Consider the following 21,141-nt stretch of genomic DNA (forward strand, 5'->3'; position numbering starts at 1 on the left):
CTGGGGTACTCTATTTCTACTCTATTTCTCCATCACTGGTAACACTGGAGGAGATGCGCGAGTCGTATGACAACTGTGGGAGATAACCCAGAAACTGTAATTGTTGACAAAGCCAATGGGAGCAGGATTAGACCAAATAAAGGGGTTCTGCTGTGATTTTTTTTAATGTTTCTCCATATTTCATAGTCTTCTTTTAGACAGAGAGCATGTGATTTGTGGCTTCATTGAGTCTTTGGAATCAGAAATTATGGAGAACTGCTTGTAAGAATTGGAGAGGTTTTTTGAATAGGAGGAGAATCTGGTAAGAGGAGGAGACCATCTTTGCAATTCTTCTGTTTTGCATATTATCCATATTTTGGGCTCCTGGGCCAGATTCATCTGTATACAGCAGCTGGTTAGTGCCATGCTGGTGATGCAAATAAAAGTAACTTCTGCTGAGTTTATAACAAAGTCGTGTCACCAGAAAGGCACAAAGTAGCTGGGATGTTCTGATGAATAAAGCCCTGTTTTTCACAGCAAATATAATATTTTAATTTAGTGATTGAGTTCTTTGGGCAAATAAAAACATTTTATTAACACAGAATGCTTATATTATACAATTGAAAATATGCCCTCTGGACAGTTCTAAGACCATATTATAGGATGATTTCATGTTATAAGCTTGCAGAAATCAATTAGTAAGCATTTTGACCCAGTTCAGCAGTCCATCCCTATTCATCAAAGGACTTAAGCACATGCTTCACTTTAAGCACATGCTGAAGTCCCATTGAAATCAATGTTTTACTGAATAGAGAAGAACTTAAGAGTGTGTGTACATGCTGTGCTGGATTGGGACATCTATTCTCTTTGAATCTGAAGTCAAATGTATGTGCTTCATACATTCTGTCATTAATAAAGATAGCATAGCATGGGAAAGGACATGCTGCAGTAGGTAACGGAGAGCAATATTATTTCAAAGTCTGTTTATCTGTGTGCAGTTTGATTCATGACTGATTAAGTTGCTGTGAGAACATGTTAGTAGCACATGATCAACACTATGTTAGCATTAGTTGTTGTGCACTGTATTTTCATGGCAGACTCTTACAAGGAACCTCCATTATCTTCTGCCTCATTGACTTTGGTTGTTTTCTCTCGTACACTTTTCTTTTTGTCATCTTTTCCCTTTAACATCTTCAAAAGTCCCCAGGACCGGAAGTCATTCTTATCTTCATCCTGTGATATAGACCTTTGGAGTATGCATGCAATTATCACAATGCAGAATGGGACATTCTCTCTTAAATTGGCCATTTTCAGCTCCTGGTTAATGCACGTAATTCTCCTTAGTGAGAACTAGGGGCATACCATGAAGTGAGAATAGACACCTATTAACTTATTTTCTAAAATGTTCGTACCTAATAAATATAGAATTAAAAATGCTATTAGAACAACAGCCGTGCATAAACCAGTGGCTAACTAAGGCCCAGATCCTGGAAATACATAACCACATGCCTAACTTTTGCATAGTCTTATGCAGCTCAGTAAGACTAGACATTTGAGTATAGTTAGGTATGTGCTGTAGGATCAGAGTCTAAGGCCCCAAGCCTGTAATTGGCTCAGTGCAGTTGCAAAGGTCTGCTTGAGAGGTGTTGGTTGCAGACTGAGGCCTATATAGCACAAGCACACAAGATCGGACATACTGCAGTGTACTTACAGCAAAGTAGAAAGTGTTAAGAACAACTTTGCATTGCACTGGAAACCTTCCCAACAGTGCAGTGTAATGTATAGGAGACAGAAAGTGGAAGGAGTCAGAAAGTATCCCCTGTTTTAGGCATTTATAATAAGTAACATCCTGGACTGGAAGAAAATGATCCATCTCTTTTAGGTCATTCACATTTAATGTTTGTATGTTGTCATTTAGCAAGCTAGCATCTGTACCTTTCTTCTCTTTCCTCTAAGGATCATTGTGTTCAGTTGGGTTTTGAATGCAGCTTCTTTTGCTGCCTTTATTAATCCATTCCACATATTAATTATCCTATTGTTTAAAAAAATTTTCTCCAGAAGTACCATAGAGCTCAGTTCTTATCTTCAGTTCATACCTTCTTGTTTTTGATTCTGTTCGCTGCTGGAATAGTTTGGTGTCATTCAAGTTCTGTGTGTCTTTCTGAAGTCAATGGAACCATTCATGTTTACACCAACTGAAGAGCTAGCCAAATACTTGTTAATGATTATCCCAAATTTAAAATAAAAAGCTATGGGACTGAGTTCAAATGGGTAACAATCATAAATGATATAAACACTTACCTAGCATTAACATCTTCGTCATCAATTCCATCATAAATTTCTTCATCAGGAAGAGGAGGTGGGAACATCACTTTAATAGATTGAAAAGTGAAATAACCCATGAATACTCCGATTCTGTTACAGTGGGACATTAACCACTAGTTTGCTATAGGCTGCTACTTCTCTGAGGCACTTGTAATGTTAAATGTACTGGACTAGGTCCTCAGCTGGTGTAAATTAGCAGAGCTCCTTTTGTCAATGAAGCTCTTCTGAGTTATACCAGCTTGAGACTGGCTGGTAGTAAGTAAATAAAATAATGGCAATAATAATAAGTTGAACATTGAAAACGAATAAGTAATTGATGAAAACTGGAGAGCTATTATGCATTTGACCAACTCAGTAACAGGGTTTGTAACTTTTTAATTTTATTTTTGTGTGTGACTTTAGTACAGGTGAAAGGTGCCAGATGAACATAAAGGTGCCAGACTGACATTCTTAAAGATTGACATCCTCTATTCATGTACAGAAGATGTGAATCAGAGGCAGCAGCAATGCAAGCTTCTCCATACTGGTGTCGTTCCCCCCCCTCCCCATGCCTCAATCCTGGTCTATGAACACCACCTGATGGAGTGAAAGGATAGTTCAGTCTCCCTGTCCAGTCAGGTTTCAGAGTGACAGCCCGCAACTAAAACCTCTCCAACGCATCATCAAGGATCTACAACCTATCCTGAAGGGCGACCCATCACTCTCACAGATCTTGGGAGACAGGCCAGTCCTCGCTTACAGACAGCCCCCCAAGCTGAAGCAAATACTCACCAGCAACCACACACCACACAACAAAAACACTAACCCAGGAACCTATCCTTGCAACAAAGCCCGATGCCAACTCTGCCCACATATTTATTCAAGTCACACCATCATAGGACCTAATCACATTAGCCACGTCATCAGGGGCTCGTTCACCTGCACATTTACCAATGTGATATATGCCATCATATGCCAGCAATGCCCCTCTGCCATGTACATTGGCCAAACCGGACAGTCTCTACATAAAAGAATAAATGGACACAAATCTGACATCAGGAATCATAACATTCAAAAACCGGTAGGAGAACACTTCAACCTCTCTGGCCACTCAGTAAAAGATTTAAGGGTGGCAATTTTGCAACAAAAAAGCTTCAAAAACAGACTCCAACAAGAAACTGCTGAGCTTGAATTAATATGCAAACTAGATACCATTAACTTGGGTTTGAATAGAGACTGGGAGTGGCTGGGTCATTACACATATTGAATCTATTTCCCCATGTTAAGTATCGTCACACCTTCTTGTCAATTGTCTAAATGGGCCATCTTGATTATCACTACAAAAGATTTTTTCTCCTGCTGATAATAGCTCATCTTAACTAATTAGCCTCTCACAGTTTGTATGGCAACTTCCAACTTATCTGTATGTATATATATTTCTTCTTACTGTATGTTCCATTCTGTGCATCCGATGAAGTGGGCTGTAGCCCATGAAAACTTATGCTCTAATAAATTTGTTAATCTCTAAGGTGCCACAAGTACTCCTGTCCTTTTAATCAGTCTCTGACCTCTCTGCTCAGACTGTCAACTGAGAACAATACTTAGTTGGGTGGGAATTTCCTTCTGTGTTGCTGGAGTGGGGGAGAAGGGGGAAAGAGACCAAGAAAGGTGTTGTATCTGATTCATCCAAGTTTCCACAGGTGAAAGACAACTGCATTAAACCATTGTGCCTCATAGTTTACCACTTGCTAAATAATATTTGCATACTTGTGGGTAATTACCCCATTATCTGGAAATCACAAAGGTCTGCATCTGTGGGTAAGCACTAAATAAAACACAAACCAAAAAAATATATGTAATAAAAATAAAACTCACCTCCAGTTCCACTTTGACCACTTTGGCTGGAAGAACAAAAGAACTTTTCATTCATTGTAAAAAGAAAACAACAAACACCCACACATTTTCTTGACATCTGCTCTAAATGTAGTATACTTTAAAACACATGGATCCATCCAAATACTACATCCGAATCTAGATGCTCAGATGGGCACTCAGGAAAGTAAATGTCCATTTTGCGTGCCGAAATACTGACCTTCTAAATGCCCAAATGTACCAATTCTTTCTCTCTCTCTGTCTTTCTTCACCACACTCATCACTATGATAGATGAGTGTCCATTAGGCACCCAAAATCAGAAATTGGTTTCTCTCTCACTGATGCACAAGAGAGCTCCTCATCCCATTCATGAATGAATAGGCTCTTATATGAAGAGAGATAACCCTAATGATTTGAATATGTCAGATATTTTCTGGTAACCTAGTATTTTACTCCAACAATTCCTGCCTCTACCCACTTCCTCTGGAATAGTTCCTCCCAAGGAAAGAAGCACCCAAAACTATTATAAAGTAGCATTCTAGAAGAAATATGGTACAATTATCTATAGCTCTGTGTTTAATGTAAAAACAAATAAGGGGACTCGATCTCGTAATAAAAGTTAGGACCCAAATTCTGTGTGTATATAAACTGGTACAGATTCACTGAAGACAATAGAGTTATGCCAATTTACGTGAGCAGAAAATTTGCTCCTTGTTCTTTAAAACATAGTTAGCAATTTCCAACAAAGCCTCATTTTCATTTGATTTCAGAAAGAAGTGCTACTATTTATTTATATTTGTAGGTATTTCTAAGGCACTCATCACTGTATTTAATTTTAGATGTACTTTATGTTCCTGTTGACATCAGTGAGAGTATTAATGGACTAATGTACTGCTTATTGTAAGTAAGGGTGGCATAACCTGACCCCAAAACTTTAATTCAATGTATATATAGATAAGATTCCATCCCCGATCATGCCATTTTCATAAGACATAAAGGTAAATAAATGAAATTATGCAATACATCTTAACTAGATCTGATCAAATGACGTCTTAATTTTCTAAATTTCATGTTCCTAGAGTATTCCAAGTGCTATATAAATTGGCATGAGCTCATTTTTCTAACTGTGATACAATGCAACCAATAGCAGGGTTATAGCAACTTAAGCATTCCTACTTTCAAATCAAAACCATACATAACATTTTTTCTTTAAAATGCCTCATGCCATCAAATTTCAGTATATCATGAACTTCAGCAGTCTTAGGATTTTATTAAAAATTGGAGTAATTACCAATGACACATTACCAGTTACAATAAGTTTTGATCAATGAATTTTTTATTATGGGGATCTTATGTTGGTCTCAAAACATATTGGTGCATGTGTCAGATATTTTGATATATGCAGGATAATTCAAGCTCATGAACTGAATACAAGGCTATAAATCACTAGAGAAGATAAAAATGCCGAATATAGCTTGAAGGGTGTAATGAATTACAGGGCCTAAAAGCAAGTTCCAGCCCTGTATTCACTGTACAGCCTTTTACTGTTATAAGTAATACACAAAAGTATAAGGAATCATCCTTAAACCCACATATATAGTCAACTATTTTCTAAATTATCCAGTTTAATAAATAAATATGAATCCATCCTGATTGGCTGTTGAAAACACAGCACATCTAAATTCCTTGAGTTGAGATGGATGATTGTAATATCCATCATGAAAAGGAGAGGTCTAAAAATGCTTCTGCAGTGAGGTAATTAACGCTGGAATTGACTCTGACCTGGACTAGTGAGTGTAGCTTGATTCTCCGGTATGGCTAAACTGTGATTGGCATAATCCAATGCGCAGCAGAGGAAGATAGCTTTAAGCAACCTCTCTGCTCCCAGCTCCAGGGAAGCACCAATTGCTCATTTGGGCCCCTCTTAAAATAGGGAGAAAATACTATCCTGTTATTTTATGTCCAGCCGCTCAGAGCAGCCAGGGGATGTTTTGGCAGCTGAGGAAAAGCTGCATGCAGCCGCAACCCAGCCACCTCCCCTTTATTCCAGCAACACGTGTGTGTCAAGAGATGGGGAGTATCCTAGATACTAATAGGAGGGCTGCATGCCACTGGAGAATTCTCCTCCAGAAGGGAAATCCTCCACAGCCTAGATATGGCATTTGTTGAGGCTGCGAGGTTAACTATGTTAGCCACTGATCCCTCCCAAGGTCTATCCCAGTCATGCCTCCAAACATCCCTCCACATTTGTGTGAAGAGACACAGAAGGCCCAAGGCTTATGGGCTGAGGGAATGCATGGGGGTGAGGAGTACACCTGTGCAGCTGCAATGCTTCCTTCGCTTTTAGGGCCTTTTGTACCTGTGGACTAGAAAGGGCATCATGCAACTTTAAGAGAGAAGGAGAGAACTGTGTTGTTTGTTCTGTGATCTGTTTTGTGCTTCATCGATGGGAGTCCTGCAGTTCATCTCATTTCCTTCTATGGAGTTCTGCTAGTATTTTCTACACTTCCACTGTTATTTTCCTCTATTATGCATAAATGCTTCTAGATGCTAGATTCCTTCTTTCATTCTTACTTCTCTCACTACTTCATTCTTTTTAGGCCAGTTACATTTTTCTTATATGATTAGCTGTTTTTCATTTGCTACAAGAGTCTGTTTTATATTTGTAAAAAGTTGAGCAGTGTCATAAATTGTGGTAAATAGAGAACAGCCACTCTGCTCACAGCCTAGCATGCATCTCATTGGGCCAAATCCTGAAGTCCTTGTGAAGTCAGTGGAGGTTTTACCTAAACAAAGGCAGTGTAACTACTGAAAAAGAATTTATGGATTTCATCCAGAGTTTGCAGTTCAAAGTCATTTTCTTCTCACAGAGAATGTAATTAGCTAAACGAGGTAGAATTTTGTCTTCTTTCATACATCTCAACTCTTTATGGGAGATCTGACAGTAAGTTTTATGTCACCCAGTATTGTTTTGATTGTATTGACAGTTTAATGTTCTGAACCTAGAGCTGAAATGAATCATGAAATGATTTGGATGCCTGATTAAACAAGCAAGATGGCTTCTGAAGCTGAAAATATTGACTAAGACAGGCATATTGAACAGATTGGCTTAGATACTGTAACTTAAAGTTACAGACTGCCTGGAAAGAAGTCCCACAATGCCTCCAACTCATACAGTGGGTATCATTAAACAAGCAGCATTTAATGTGCCATGGTTGTGAACTTCACCATGGAATTTGTAGTATTTCCCATTCTAAGTACAGGAAATATTATGGTAAAACTCAAATGCCTCAGACCAGCATATGCTGTTTTTTAAATCATACTCACTGTAATTTCAGGTATTTTAAAATCTGATGTTTTGTGTCAGCAAGAATATATAAATTAAAAATGCTTTGTTTCTGTGTTGTAGTTTTCCTCATTTGGGTTGGTTGGGTTAATCTATCAAATTGGATTAAATCAACTTTCTTGAGTAGGTTCACACATACCTGCTGATACTATCCTGCTCTCCAACATCATCATACACTTCTTGGTCATTGTCTACACGTCTCAGGGAAGCACTCATGGAAGGTCCTTGTTTTCTTTTTAAAGAATCATAGTCAATCTCCACCACGATTGTTTTAATGTATCCATCTAAAACAATGAAAGCTTATGATCAAGCAGCAACAATTTTCATTTCACAACAGCTAAGGAAGAACTTTAATAGAAGGCTGAGAACTCAAATGATTACCGCTGTATTGTGTGGCTGAATAACTCTATAGAAATGTCTGAATCTAAGCATATTGGGCCTTTATCTCCTCCACTTACACTGTGCAAATCAGGTGTAACATCGTGGAATTCAATGGATTTAGACACACTTGGGTCATAGGAGAATCAGGCCCCTTGTCGACATAATCACTCCAGTGATATCCACTAGAGACCCTGGGTCGGATGCTCAGCTGTAGCAGAGGAGTGTGCAGTGCAGCTGGTGGGGAGCGTGGCAAGTGGCAAAGTTGCTTTAAGACACCTTTTCTCAGTTAATCCTGGGGTTACTGTGCAAATGGCCAGTCCTCCAGCGTAACTTAGAGCAGTCTATGGTCCAAACAGGCTAGTAGATAGAGCACTGAGATGCAGGGACATTATAGCCACACTCCTTATGCTGTGAGCTCATAGAGAAGTACATAGGAGTTACTATGCCGGCCCTTTGCCACTGCAGATTCAGCCTACATGGGGGTGATCCTCTTGCTACCTGGGTATCCTGGCTAGAGGAGCAGTACAAAGCAGCTTAGCTCATCTGAGGATTGGAACCTCCACCTTTATCACTTGCACTTGACTTCACTATGTAGATGTCTCTGGAAAAAAATCTATTATAATAAGATGGATTTAAACACTGTATCTGCTAGGCAATAAAATGATGGGCTTGCTGACTACACAGGCTGTATTTGACAATAAGCATAAATATGTTCTTTCAAAAATGAGAAAAGCACATAGGAATGAGCACAGAAAACCTTCCTCCTCTCCTGCTGCAGTAGTCCAATTTCTGATGCATTTCCCTCTAACCTACATGTGAATTCCACATGAAAATTAAATAACTGGAAAAAAGAAAACATATGATGGAAACTTGGAAAGTAAATTACAAACAAAGCCATTGTTCCTTATTTCAAGTGAATTATAAATACTGTTTTTTATACCATCTGATACTCTCATTCCCTTTTCAAGCCCTCCCCTCCCTTATCTGTTTGTATGCTTTTAAGTAGGCAGATAAGATTCCGGTTGAAACATCGATGAACTATACTGAGTTGTACCTTTAACCTTCACCAATGGGAAGGCTGGTACAACTTCTGCTTTTGCTGAAATAAAAATCAGTTTATGACAAGCCAAAATAAGTGAAACTAATTGGCTTGCAACAACTGCACAAGAACCATAACTCCCCTACAGAGATTTTTTTCTGTGTGTATAAAACCTCCCGAACAGAACGTATTTTTAAAAATGAAAGGTTCTTTTAAAGTATAAATTAGCATGCCTTTTCTCATAAAGCACTTATGCCCTGATCCAGGAAAGCATTTAAACATGCAAGTAGTCCCATAAAAGTCAATGGAACTACTAATGTTCTTGAAGTTAAGCCTGTGCTTAAATGCTTTGCTGGATCAAGACCCTAATGCCCGGGTCTCTGTAAATTAGAGACCAGATCCTCAGTTGGTGTAAATGAGCATAGTTCCACTTATTTCACTGATTTACACCAGCTGATGGTCTGGCCCTAGCTGCATATGTGTGGGAGGGGCTGGGGCTAAGGGTAGGGGAAAAAGAAAAGACACATTTTTGATTTCAAAAACAACTTTTGATGTTAGGAATCAATATTCAGATAAAAAGTTGGAATGTTCCCATTTTTTCTTGAGACTGGTAGGAAGTTCTAAAGGTTACTTCTCTTCTTACTTACACTCCTCTCACTTACACCAGTCCTACATCTGTGTAACTCCAGTGACTGTAAATGAGGGGAATATTGGGCCCTTTAGTCTTCTGAATGCAACATTTTATCTTATCTAATCTCTCTCTCTTTTTTAACAGCTCTGAAAATACTTCCACAGAGGCAGGCTCGGTGCTGACGCTAAGGCAGACACACTGAGCCACATGCTCAGTGGATGTGAACTGGTGTAGCTCCAGTGAGAATCTGGCCCATTGTCCTTAACTAATCCCAGAATCTCTAAATTTGACACTCTGTTGTACATAAGGACAGGTTTCAGAGTAGCAGCCGTGTTAGTCTGTATTCGCAAAAAGAAAAGGAGGACTTGTGGCACCTTAGAGACTAACCAATTTATCTGAGCATAAGCTTTCGTGAGCTACAGCTCACTTCATCAGATGCATAAAGTGGAAAGTACAGTGAGGAGATTTTATATATACACACAGACCATGAAAAAATACACATTGTAAGGAGAGTGATCACTTAAGAAGAGCTATTACCAGCAGGAGAGTGGGGTGGGGGGAGAGAAAACCTTTTGAAGTGATAATCAAGGTGGGCCATTTCCAGCACATTTCCAGGAGTTAACAAGAACCTCTGAGGAACAGTGGGTGGGGGAGGAATAAACAAGGGGAAATAGTTTCACTTAGTATAATGACTCAACCACTCACAGTCTCTATTCAAGCCTAAGTTAATTGTATCCAATTTGCAAATTAATTCCAATTCAGCAGTCTCTCGTTGGAGTCTGTTTTCGAAGTTTTTTTGTTGAAGGATACTCACTTTGAGATCAGAAATCGAGTGGCCAGAGAGATTGAAGTGTTCTCCGACTGGTTTATGAATGTTATAATTCTTGACATCTGATTTGTGTCCATTTATTCTTTACATAGAGACTGTCCAGTTTGCCCAATGTACATGGCAGAGGGGCATTGCTGGCACATGATGGCATATATCACATTGGTAGATGTGCAGGTGAACGAGCCTCTGATAGTGTGGCTGATGTGAAAGCTTATGCTCAAATAAATTGGTTAGTCTCTAAGGTGCCACAAGTACTCCTTTTCTTATTGTACATAAGTTTACTGTACGAGCTGTGCCCCATGTCAGATTAGCACAGCAGTATGAGATTTGGCAATTTATGCTATATGTCCTTGTCCATATTGGCTGGGGACCCAGCCTAGCTAATATTACTCTCCCATGTAATATTGTGTGTACTCAGGCAGTCAGTGTTTGACAGGGCAAACATTCAGGGGTAAAGTGGAGAATCAAAACGTACAATATCCTTTTGTTGTCCTGCCCAGCCACTTTCCTTCAGGGTTGTCTGTAATACGGATGATTTCAATATTATCACCCTGTTTGACAGTCAGCTCATTCTTCCCTCCCTTGTAGTCCATGCAAACTCGTGCCTGATGAATGACTTGGATGGGTCCTGATAACTGCACAGAAAAAGCAATAAAAGAAGTCACACACACATACAAACATGCGGAGGATGTGCTGATTGCTTTGACAAAAATTCAGATGAAACACAAAACAATAATAATTTGTTTTCAGTACCACCCACATCAGCTAGGCACTTTGTGAACAAACACAAAGGCACAGGCCCTGCTCCGAACAGCTTACACTTTAAAGACAAACTAAAAAGCAAAGGGTGTAGGGGAGGGATACAGCATATAATTAAAGTAGTTGAGATAGTAATTGGCCACATTTTGAGAATACAATGGATTAATAACATAGGGCTAGATTATGTAACCCTTGTTCACATAGGTGAACATTCATTTACTCACAGGAGCAGTTCCATGTACTTCAGTAGGACTGTTCGTATGAGTAAGTGCTGACCAACACATAATGATCTTTTTTTCAAGATATGCTGTACAGATGATCCCCAAGTATCCAGAAGCTGGCTACAATCAGCCAGTTTCTTGAATTCAGGCATCATGAAAGAAGTGGCTTATAGGACAGATTTGATTGTAGATTGGGTAGTGGCCATGTGGAGCAGTGCAGAAAGTCTGTGCGTTAGGGGCAACAAAAGAGAAGATATCTGCTTAGATGAATACACCAAGGTGTTTGTTTGCGTGTTTGCATTTATGGATAATGATACATTTTAGCCTCCATGATAGGATGGTCGATAGCCTAAAAACACTGAGGATGTTAATGCTTATACTCCAGCCAAGAATTCGGTGTGAGAAAGGGATTTTGGGGCCAGATCCCTGAAAAACACACAGGTAGATGCATTGCTATGGTGTCCACTATTTACTATCCCAAGTGCCAAATCTTTGCAGCCTTTCCACAGTGGTGGGATGCCCTAGACACAGAAGAATCACTGTGGTTTCTTTGTAGGAACGTGGCAGGGGGTTGTGGCCAGGCAACAAGGCTGGTGGAGAATGACTAGTGGGTTTGCAGACTGCATGGGTCGTCCATTGGTTACAAACTATGCATACAGGGCTTTGGGGCACAATGAACTTGGCTCACTACTACACACCATGGGCTTTAGCAGTGGCTGTGGCTCAGCTGCACAGGTGCCTCATTCCCAACCTCTCTACTGAACTGGGAGATTTCATACTTCTGTCCCAAGTGTTGCTCCTGCAGGCAAAGGTCATTTACAGGCTCAATCCTGGAAGGTGCTCCAGCCCCAGTTAAGCAAAGCATGTGTTTAACTTTAAGCATGTGAACACTGTGAACCTAATTCTCCTTTTCACTAAGGCCCCTCTATGCTACCTTAGCAGTGTAAAGGGGCTGTAAACTGTGAAGTACAGTGCACGTACAGGAGACTTTATGGAAATGAGAATCAGGCCCTGCAAGCACTGAAATACTTGTGACTTCAACGGGAAATTTCACATGCTTAAATTCAAGTGTGTGTTTAGGTTCTTTCGGGGCCAGCTGGATTGAGGATCGAGCCGTTCCTGAGGCTTTGTCCAGGGGACAAACCTTCACCCCAAATGCCAAGCGAGCTGGCATCACCATGCAGCTTTGCAGCCAAACTGTGTCCTTGCACTGTAATGTATGTTTTAAAATGCAGAAGGCTAAATAATGACTGCTGCACGTCTGTGTGTAGCCTGCTAGAAAGGGACCTTACTTTGAACCGCTTTCTGATTTCTTGCTCTTTCTTTTCTTTTTCCCTTTGTTCTTTCTTCTCTTGTTCCATTTTTTTCTTTTCTTCCTTCTCTCTCTTCTTTTCTTGTTCTTTTGATGTGGCTCTGAACAATGAAAACAGATTATTTCACAGGTAAGGGGATGAATGTGGAAGTGAGTGGGCAGAAGTGGGTAGGCACTCACTAGAGCTTTCTCTTCCAAGATCAGCAAGAGCAGCTAGGAGGAGACTTCTCCTAATAAGAGCATGAAAACATTTTCTGAACCCTATGGTGGCTGGTCCTGCATGGATGAGCTACATATGGGAGAGGGTATTTACAGACTCTTTCCATGCGAGGCATGTGCACAGGATGCAACCATAATTTAGCTGGCTATGCTGGAAAGGCCCAACGTGACTTTAGCCCCAGAGGGTATGTCTACACTGTAATTAGACACCCATGGCTGGCCCATGCCAGCTGACTTGGACTCGTGGGGTTTGGGCTAAGGGGCTGCTTAATTGCAGTGTAGACATTCAGGCTCAGGCTGCAGCCCAAGCTTTGGGACTCTCCCACCTCACAGGGTCCTAGAACCCAGGCTCCAGCCTGAGCCTGAACCCAAATGTCTACACCACAATTAAACAGCCCCTTAGCCTGAGCTCCAGGAGCCCTTATCAGCTGGCACAGGCCACCCACGGCTTTTTAATTGCAGCGTAGGACATGTCTGAGAAGCATGGCCCTGCTCCTGCATGCTGGACAGCACCTGGGGTGGAATAGGGAGGACTGGCTATAGCGTTGGAATGCATAGCAAGACTTGTTACTCCCCAGCACCCTGGAAGCATTGTCCCTAATGATGTTCTTCCCCACTGCACAGCAATGAGTCTCACAGATATAATGTAGCCCCCCTTTTCTGTGTACTTCTGCTGAACTGGGGGGAGGAATAGCTCAGTGGTTTGAGCATTGGCCTGCTAAACCCAGGGTTGTGAGTTCAATCCTTGAGGGGGCCATTTAGGGATCTGGGGCAAAAATTGGGGATTGGTCCTGCTTTGAGCAGGGGGTTGGACTAGATGACCTCCTGAGGTCCCTTCTAATCCTGATATTCTATGACTCTATAACTGACGTGAATGGGCCCAGAGGTTGAACTACAGCATTACCCTGCGTACAACTCAAATGTACCTCACTGTGAGAGACATCACTCATTTCAGTCTCAACATCACCTGTGCTCTCTGTCACAGGTTGCTTCCCACATGTGGGCTTTAGGAGATTGTGAGGTAGGCTGCTGGTCCCTTCTGATGAGAGGCACTGCAGAGGCACTGGGAGGGAAGCTTGCATTTCTGCTGTCTGTACTGTCCCTGCTCTGTGGACACACAGTGGGTTTCAGACCCATGGGGATGTCAGTCCAACAGTTTCATGAGCTCTATTAAAATTCACCTTGAGAACTACAACATTAACAAAATAATTCAACTAGTATTGGGGTGGGGGTGTCATATTTTGTTCCCATTTCAGGGAGTAACTCTGTGCAGCAGCTCAGCCATATTCCAAAGAGCTGAAGAGCATACTCTTTTGCTACCCAATTCAAAATAGTCACAGGACTTCATTTGAGGAAGCATCTCCACCTGCATGCTACATCTAGTTTTAGGAGGGAGTTAACTTGTAAACTGATATGCTTTCTTTAGGGAAGATGATTAAGGTGGATGGAGCTCAAGATTGCAGTGCAGTCATGCTTCTGGGCCAGATTAAGTATATTTCCTAGCATATTTCCTAGTGATCTGTTTCTTCATTCAGTAACAAAGACACAATGGATTATAGCTGTATAAGTTAGATTTGATACCTGATGTCATTGATATCTTCATACGTCTCTCCATCACTCTCTTGACCCTATAAGAAAAATTAATCATGATTCAGTCTCCAATGGCCTAAATACACTGGAGTTCAATTTTTTAGCTAGATACAGACAGACATAAATTAAAGCAGAAAAATAATCAATTGAAAATGCATTTAATCTTTCCAAGCCCAAATTACTAAATTGTTCAAATATCTATTTCTTCTGTTCTGACCTTGGTTGTTATTATCTATCTATAGCTATATGGATAGATATAGATATAAAATAAAACTCAGCCTCCTTCCCATCACACACACACACACACACACACACACACACACAGATTGTTTATTCTGAAGTGAGTCTCTGTGCTGCAACTTTGATTACACTGCATCTGAAAGATGGCATGGCTTGAAAGGACTACAGGGTTAAAAACTAATTATGGGAGATGATGCATTGAGGGGGGCAAAGCTATTGAAGGTATTGGAATAGGGTTCAGAGTAGAGTTCTGTTTCTGACTCTGCCAGAGACTTATTGTGTAAACTTGGGCAAGCCACGGAGGCCCTGATTCAGTGAGGTACTTAATCACATGCCTAATTTTAAGCACGAGTTGTCCCACTGAAATCAACAGGGATACTCACGTGCTTAAAATTAGGCACATGATTGAATACCTTGATGTAGGCCTATATCTCTGGAAAATTTCAGTGAAACTGAAATGTCAGTGGAAATGGAAGATTTTGTGAACTTTTTGGATTCCAGCCAGCTTTATAATTAGTGCCACTTTTGTTCTGGGTTCAACCACTTTCATTGTTGCCCTCTACATTTCTGCAATTTATCAGCAATATACTGGATCTATTCTGCAACAAACTGGCTTTTCTAATGCAGTGATGTGTTGGAAAGAATATGTTTTCAGTGTGTTATAAAGGATAATACTTACCCCATCTGTATTTCCGTGACCTGAATGACCAAAAATACAAACAGACTATTATTTTATTTTGTACAGAAAGTGCCTCATGCTGATGCTAACTATATGGACACATACACAGCTGTACCTTAACTAGTGCCAAATATAGATTTATAATGATCTTATCTGTTTTAATAAGGATAAGAATGCAAACTAATTGGGATGAACAGAGCTTCCTACTGTGGTACTTTGTAAACTTCTAGCAGTAACTGATTTAAGGACTTCCACTTCATCTGCCATAGTGTGTATTATATCACATATACCCCAAATCAGAACGTTCACTTTAAAGCTTCCTCAGAGACAACAGTGTCCTTCCTATCATATCAGTTTACAAAAATCCAGTCACTTACAAGCAAGGAAGTGAATAGTTAAGAACATAACATCTTACACTGGTCACATAGGGCACCACCAGCCCTCCACAGCCATGGCAGAGAGTATGGAGGCATAAGGCCTGTACTCTCCTGTGCATGCTAGCTATACTGTGGCCTGCAGCAAAGGAAAAGAAGTTGATGCAAAGCTGCTGATTTCCCCAGGCTGTGCAAGGGGTAGCAGGCTTCATCTCCACCCCACTACATGCTGTGCTGGCCAGAATACTGGGTGAGGGACACTGTGGCTGGTATAGCCCTGGCACAGTTTACTTTCTTCCTAGGGGAGACCAGGAGAGAGAGTCATAATCTGCTTCTTGGGCTACTCCTGTACAACACATCTATGTGCTGGCTCTTCCTCAGGGCAGATGACAAAGTGATGACCTTACCTAACAAGCAAATTATTTTTATCCGGTATAAAAGCAATGCATTTTCATGAGAACACAATAACTAACTCTGAAAAAAGAGTATTCATTTCAGATCAGCGTTGAAAGTTATTAGGCTCAGCAAATCTTCCAAGCCAAAGTTACGTGGATGCTAAAACAAGGCTTTCCAAGAGAAAGTGCCTGCCATGTTGACTGTGGAGTGGTTACTGCTGTTATACACCACTCCAAAATATGACTTGCAGTTCACTAACACCATAAATATTTATGCCAGTCACTTATATTATAAATACAACATACTTAATTCTTAAATGGTTGCTATTAGTTAAAATGTATTCTTACCATCTGAACCAAATTCAACGTCATCGTAACTTTGTTCATTGTTTGGATTTCTGTGAATATGAAAAGAAAATGTAAAATCTGAGAAGATAGTTCCTATAATTACATCTTAATTTAGCTTTGTTCTGCTGCACGTGCCAAGTATTTGGGACATTGACTGGATAGTCTGTTCACTTTCAGCCCTAAACATTACAGAGTTTAGATATGTGTTTAAGTACAGTTGAGATTCCCATATGGATTAAGCGTGACTTTGGTTTTTACAGGGTGGCATCTTGACTCTGAACATAAAAACAGAAAATAAATGAGCCAAAGGCATTCATACCCAAGTGTAGTATAAACACTGTAATTTGGTAGAGTGACAGATAGACAGAATAGTCAGAAATCTATTTGAGGGTTTTGGAACACTAATAATCTCTGCATATGCATAAGCATAGCAACATATATTTGCATGTTGTACAGGTCCTTTCAGGGAAAGAGAAGAAGCTTGAATCTTAAGCAGACAGGAAGGAGAATGTACAGGAATGCTTTTTAAGGTGGCTGCAGGACCTGCTGTGGTTTAGCTGCTCTCTGGCCACTAGATGGAGCACTTAATGTACTTCATACTCAGTAATATATTCGTTGGGTTTATGAGAATTTTCTATCTGAAAATGTTTCTCAAGCTCAAGAACAGCAGCATCTTTAGACGGTGTGCTTTCACATAGTCAGTAGCAACATACAGTGTGTTGTGTGGTAAGAAAGAAACCTCTTATGTCTGAGAGACACTCTATGTGTGCAATAAGTTGTTTACCGCAAAATTGCTTATTTTGAATACTGAACCTGCTTCCATTTGCTTTTCACTTTAGAAGCATATGCATTTAACACTTTGGCGGCCAGCAGGTGCCGACTTGGCAAGCCAAATTTGAGAAGAGCATGAAAATAGCACCACAATGGGTAATAGAGGCTCTGAAATGTAAAACTATGAGCCAAGTTCCTCTCTCATGTGTGCAGTCTCACCTACTATCCCCCAGCCCTATTGCCCTGTATGCACTGACTGGTGCCCATTGACTTCTCTGTCTCTTCCCTCCTCTGCCATTGGCCCAGAGTGCTGGAGTAAGGTTCTTAGTTGCTGCTGCTGACTGGACTACTTATTCCCTACACATAAGGGAGAGGACAGAGCACCCGCCCTTATACCTTTGTGATACAGGACATGGAAGGAGTTTTCTCCCACCACCACCTGTAGAGTGCAAGGGAGGGATTTGATAGTATATTTCCTGGGGCTGGCAGCAATCAGCTAAGTAGAAGGTCTCATCAGCTAGGGCCCAATCCAAGTTCCATTATAGTCCATGTAAAGACTCTCACTTTAATAGCAGACTCAATGTGGCATGGGAGCTTGGGTCTCCAGGCACCTGAGAGCTGGCCTTAAACTGCCACTGCCTGAGCATGCTGGTTTCCCATGATAGACATGAGCTGGAAAGTAACAGCAAAATATAAGCAAAACGGATTTCATGTTCACTTACAAGGGATCAGAGCTGGGTTTGATGTTTCTGGGAGGTAGGCTGGGAACTGGTGGTGCTTGTGTTGATGGGTGAGAAGCTGAAGGAGGAGGCGGTGGTGGTATCTGTGTAGCAGAATGTGAGGGTGGAGGTAAAGATGAGGAGAGCACTGAGTGGGAGATCTGTTTAACAGCTTCTTTGTTAGAACCTAAAACCAACAAAACAAAGACAATTTATCTAGTTAGCAACTCAAGATGATCCAAAGCCAAAACATTGCTTGTTTAGATAAACTCTAGATATAACATATTAATAGGATACATACCCAGAAATTAACATGTTATTTAAATATTTGTAGAGGTGCATGGTGCCTTATAATACATACAGAGACAGATATTATTTGTATTATTGCAGCATCTAGGAGTCCCAGCCATGGACCCCATTGTGCTAGGCAGTACAAACCCAGAACAAAAAGATGGTCCCTGCTTCAAACAATTTACAATCTAAGTGTAAGATAAGAGACAACAGATAGATACTGTACATTGGGGGAACACCCTACACCCCCATGTTCATCTTTATAAAATGATTGTGTGGTATCCAATGCAAATTTTATCACGTTGGGTGTCTTCGGAAGGCTCATGATGCGCTGAGCATGGGTGTTATAATGATGTTATAAAAACAATAAAGAGTCTGGTGGCACCTTAAAGGCTAACTGATTTATTTGAGCATAAGCTTTTGTGGGTAAAACCCCACTTCTTCAGATGCATGGAGTGAAAGTTACAGATGCAGACATAAATACACTGACACATGGAGTTACCTCCCAAGTGGTGAGCCAGTGCTGACAGGGCCAATTCTATCACGATGGCTGTGGTCCACGCCCAACAATAGATGAGGAGGTGTCAATTCCAGGAGAGGCAAAGCTGCCTCTGTAATGAGCCAGCCACTCCCAGTCCCTATTCAAGCCCAAATTAATGTGTTAAATCTTCAAATGAATTTTAGTTCTGCTGTTTCTCTTTGAAGTCTGTTTCTGCAGTTTTTTTGTTCAAGTATAGCTACTTTCAAATCTGTTATAGAATATCCAGGAAGATTGAAGTGTTCTCCCACTGGCTTTTGTGTGTTACCATTCCTGATGTCCGATTTGTGTCCATTTATTCTTTTACGTAGGGACTGTCAGGTTTGGCCAATGTACCTGGCAGAGAGGCATTGCTGGCACATGATGGCATAAATAACATTAGTAGACATGCAGGTGAATGAGCCTCTGATGGTGTGGCTGATGTGGTTGGGTCCTCTGATGGTGTCGCTAGAGTAGATATGGGGACAGAGTAGGCAACGAGGTTTGCTACAAGGATTGGTTCCTGGGTTAGTGTTTCTGTGGTGTGTAGTTGCTGGTGAATATTGGCTTCAGGTTGGGAGGCTGTCTGTAAGTGAGGACTGGCCTGTCTCCCATGGTCTGAGAGAGTGAGGGTTCATTTTCCAGGATAGGTTGTAGATCGTTGATAATGTGCTGGAGAGGGTTTTAGCTGGGGGCTATACGTGATGGCCAGTGGTGTTCTGTTATTTTCCTTGTTGGGCCTGTCCTGCAGTAGGTGATTTCTGGGTATCTGTCTCGCTCTGTCAATCTGTTTCCTCACTTCCCCAGGTGGGTATTATAGTTTTAAGAATGCTTGATAAAGATCTTGTAGGTGTTTCTGAGGGACTGGAGCAAATTCGGTTGTCTCTTAGGGCTTGGCTGTAGACAATGGATCATGTGATGTGTCCTGAATGGAAGCTGGAGGCATGTAGGTAGGCATAGCGGTCAGTAGGTTTCCGGTATAGGGTGGTGTTTATGTGACCATCACTTATTGGCACTGTAGTGTCCAGGAAGTGTATCTCTTGTGTGGACTGGTCCAGCCTGAGGTTGATGGTGGGGTGGAAATTGTTGACATCCAGGTGGAATTCTTCAAGGGTCTCCTTCCGTTGGTCCATATGATGAAGATGTCATCAATGTAGTGCAAGTAGAGGAGGGGCGCTAGGGGACGAGAGCTGAGGAAGCATTGTTCTAAGTCAACCATAAAAATGTTGGCATTCTGTGGGGCCATGGGGGTACCCATAGTAGTGCCGCTGACTTGAAGGTATAAGTCGTCCCCAAATCTGAAATGGTTGTGGGTGAGGACAAAGTCACAAAGCTCAGCCACCAGGTGTGCCGTGGCCTCATCAGGGATACTGTTCTTGACAGCTTGTAGTCCATCCTCATATGGAATATTGGTGTAAAGAGTTTCTACATCCATGGTGGCCAGGATGGTGTTTTCAGGAAGATCACCAAAGCATTGTAATTTCCTCAGGAAGTCGGTGATGTCTCGAATATTGCTAGGGGTCCTAGTAGCATAGAGTCTGAGGAGAGAGTCCAAATAGCCAGATAATCCTATATAAGCTATAAGAGTGCCGATGCCTGAGATGATGTGTTATATATATATAATATATAATGATCATATATATTAATGATGTTATAGTAATTGTTATAGTAATGTTATAGGTTATAATTTCATATATATAGTTATGAGGCTGAAAACGTATCCTCATGGCTTAAAGCAAGCTCAGGCAAAAATCTCTCCAAGAACAGAGAGGAAGTTCACACCTCATCAGGGCATGTATGGAACAATACCAGCCCAGCCACACAGGAACAAAGGACGCTGGCCTAGGCAGCAACAAAAGAATCTGTTAGACTCTCGAGGGAATCAACCCCCCTTCCTTTGATCAATTTGGAACTGCGATGAGGTAATGCTCACCTACTCTGAAGGGTGGGGGGCTGGGGCGGCAAAGCCAAAGGGAAGAAAGGACATTATAAAAGGGAGAGAAATTTGCCATGCTCTCTCTCTCTTCCACCTACATCTACAGACACCACACCAAGTGATTGAAGTGCTGATCAAAGAGGAGAGCCTGGCTGAAGAGCAACTGGCCAGCTTGTAGTGAGAACCATAGAATCATAGAATATCAGGGTTGGAAGGGACCCCAGAAGGTCATCTAGTCCAACCCCCTGCTCAAAGCAGGACCAATTCCCAGTTAAATCATCCCAGCCAGGGCTTTGTCAAGCCTGACCTTAAAAACCTCTAAGGAAGGAGATTCTACCACCTCCCTAGGTAACACATTCCAGTGTTTCACCACCCTCTTAGTGAAAAA

General features: G+C 41.2%; 1 protein-coding gene across 2 annotated transcripts in view; it reads right to left on the reverse strand.

The window, feature by feature from the left end:
• The window catches only part of FYB1 (FYN binding protein 1), a 124,490-nt gene that overhangs the window by 22,240 nt on the left and 81,109 nt on the right, over positions 1–21,141 (reverse strand). The window contains exons 3-12 of one of the 2 annotated variants that reach the window (XM_084629146.1): positions 18,013–18,196; positions 16,520–16,569; positions 15,403–15,422; positions 14,475–14,521; positions 12,655–12,775; positions 10,858–11,017; positions 7,642–7,786; positions 4,159–4,184; positions 2,281–2,350; positions 1,085–1,225 (exon numbers count right to left, since the gene is read on the reverse strand). In XM_084629146.1, coding sequence (XP_084485272.1) covers positions 1,085–1,225; positions 2,281–2,350; positions 4,159–4,184; positions 7,642–7,786; positions 10,858–11,017; positions 12,655–12,775; positions 14,475–14,521; positions 15,403–15,422; positions 16,520–16,569; positions 18,013–18,196 — 964 coding nt within the window. The remainder of the gene's footprint in view (positions 1–1,084; positions 1,226–2,280; positions 2,351–4,158; positions 4,185–7,641; positions 7,787–10,857; positions 11,018–12,654; positions 12,776–14,474; positions 14,522–15,402; positions 15,423–16,519; positions 16,570–18,012; positions 18,197–21,141) is intronic. The other variant, XM_084629147.1, reaches the window with a different exon arrangement.

This window comes from Lepidochelys olivacea (assembly GCF_965140295.1).
Source record: "Lepidochelys olivacea isolate rLepOli2 genome assembly, chromosome: 5".
In the NCBI taxonomy this organism is placed as follows: Eukaryota; Metazoa; Chordata; order Testudines; family Cheloniidae; genus Lepidochelys; species Lepidochelys olivacea.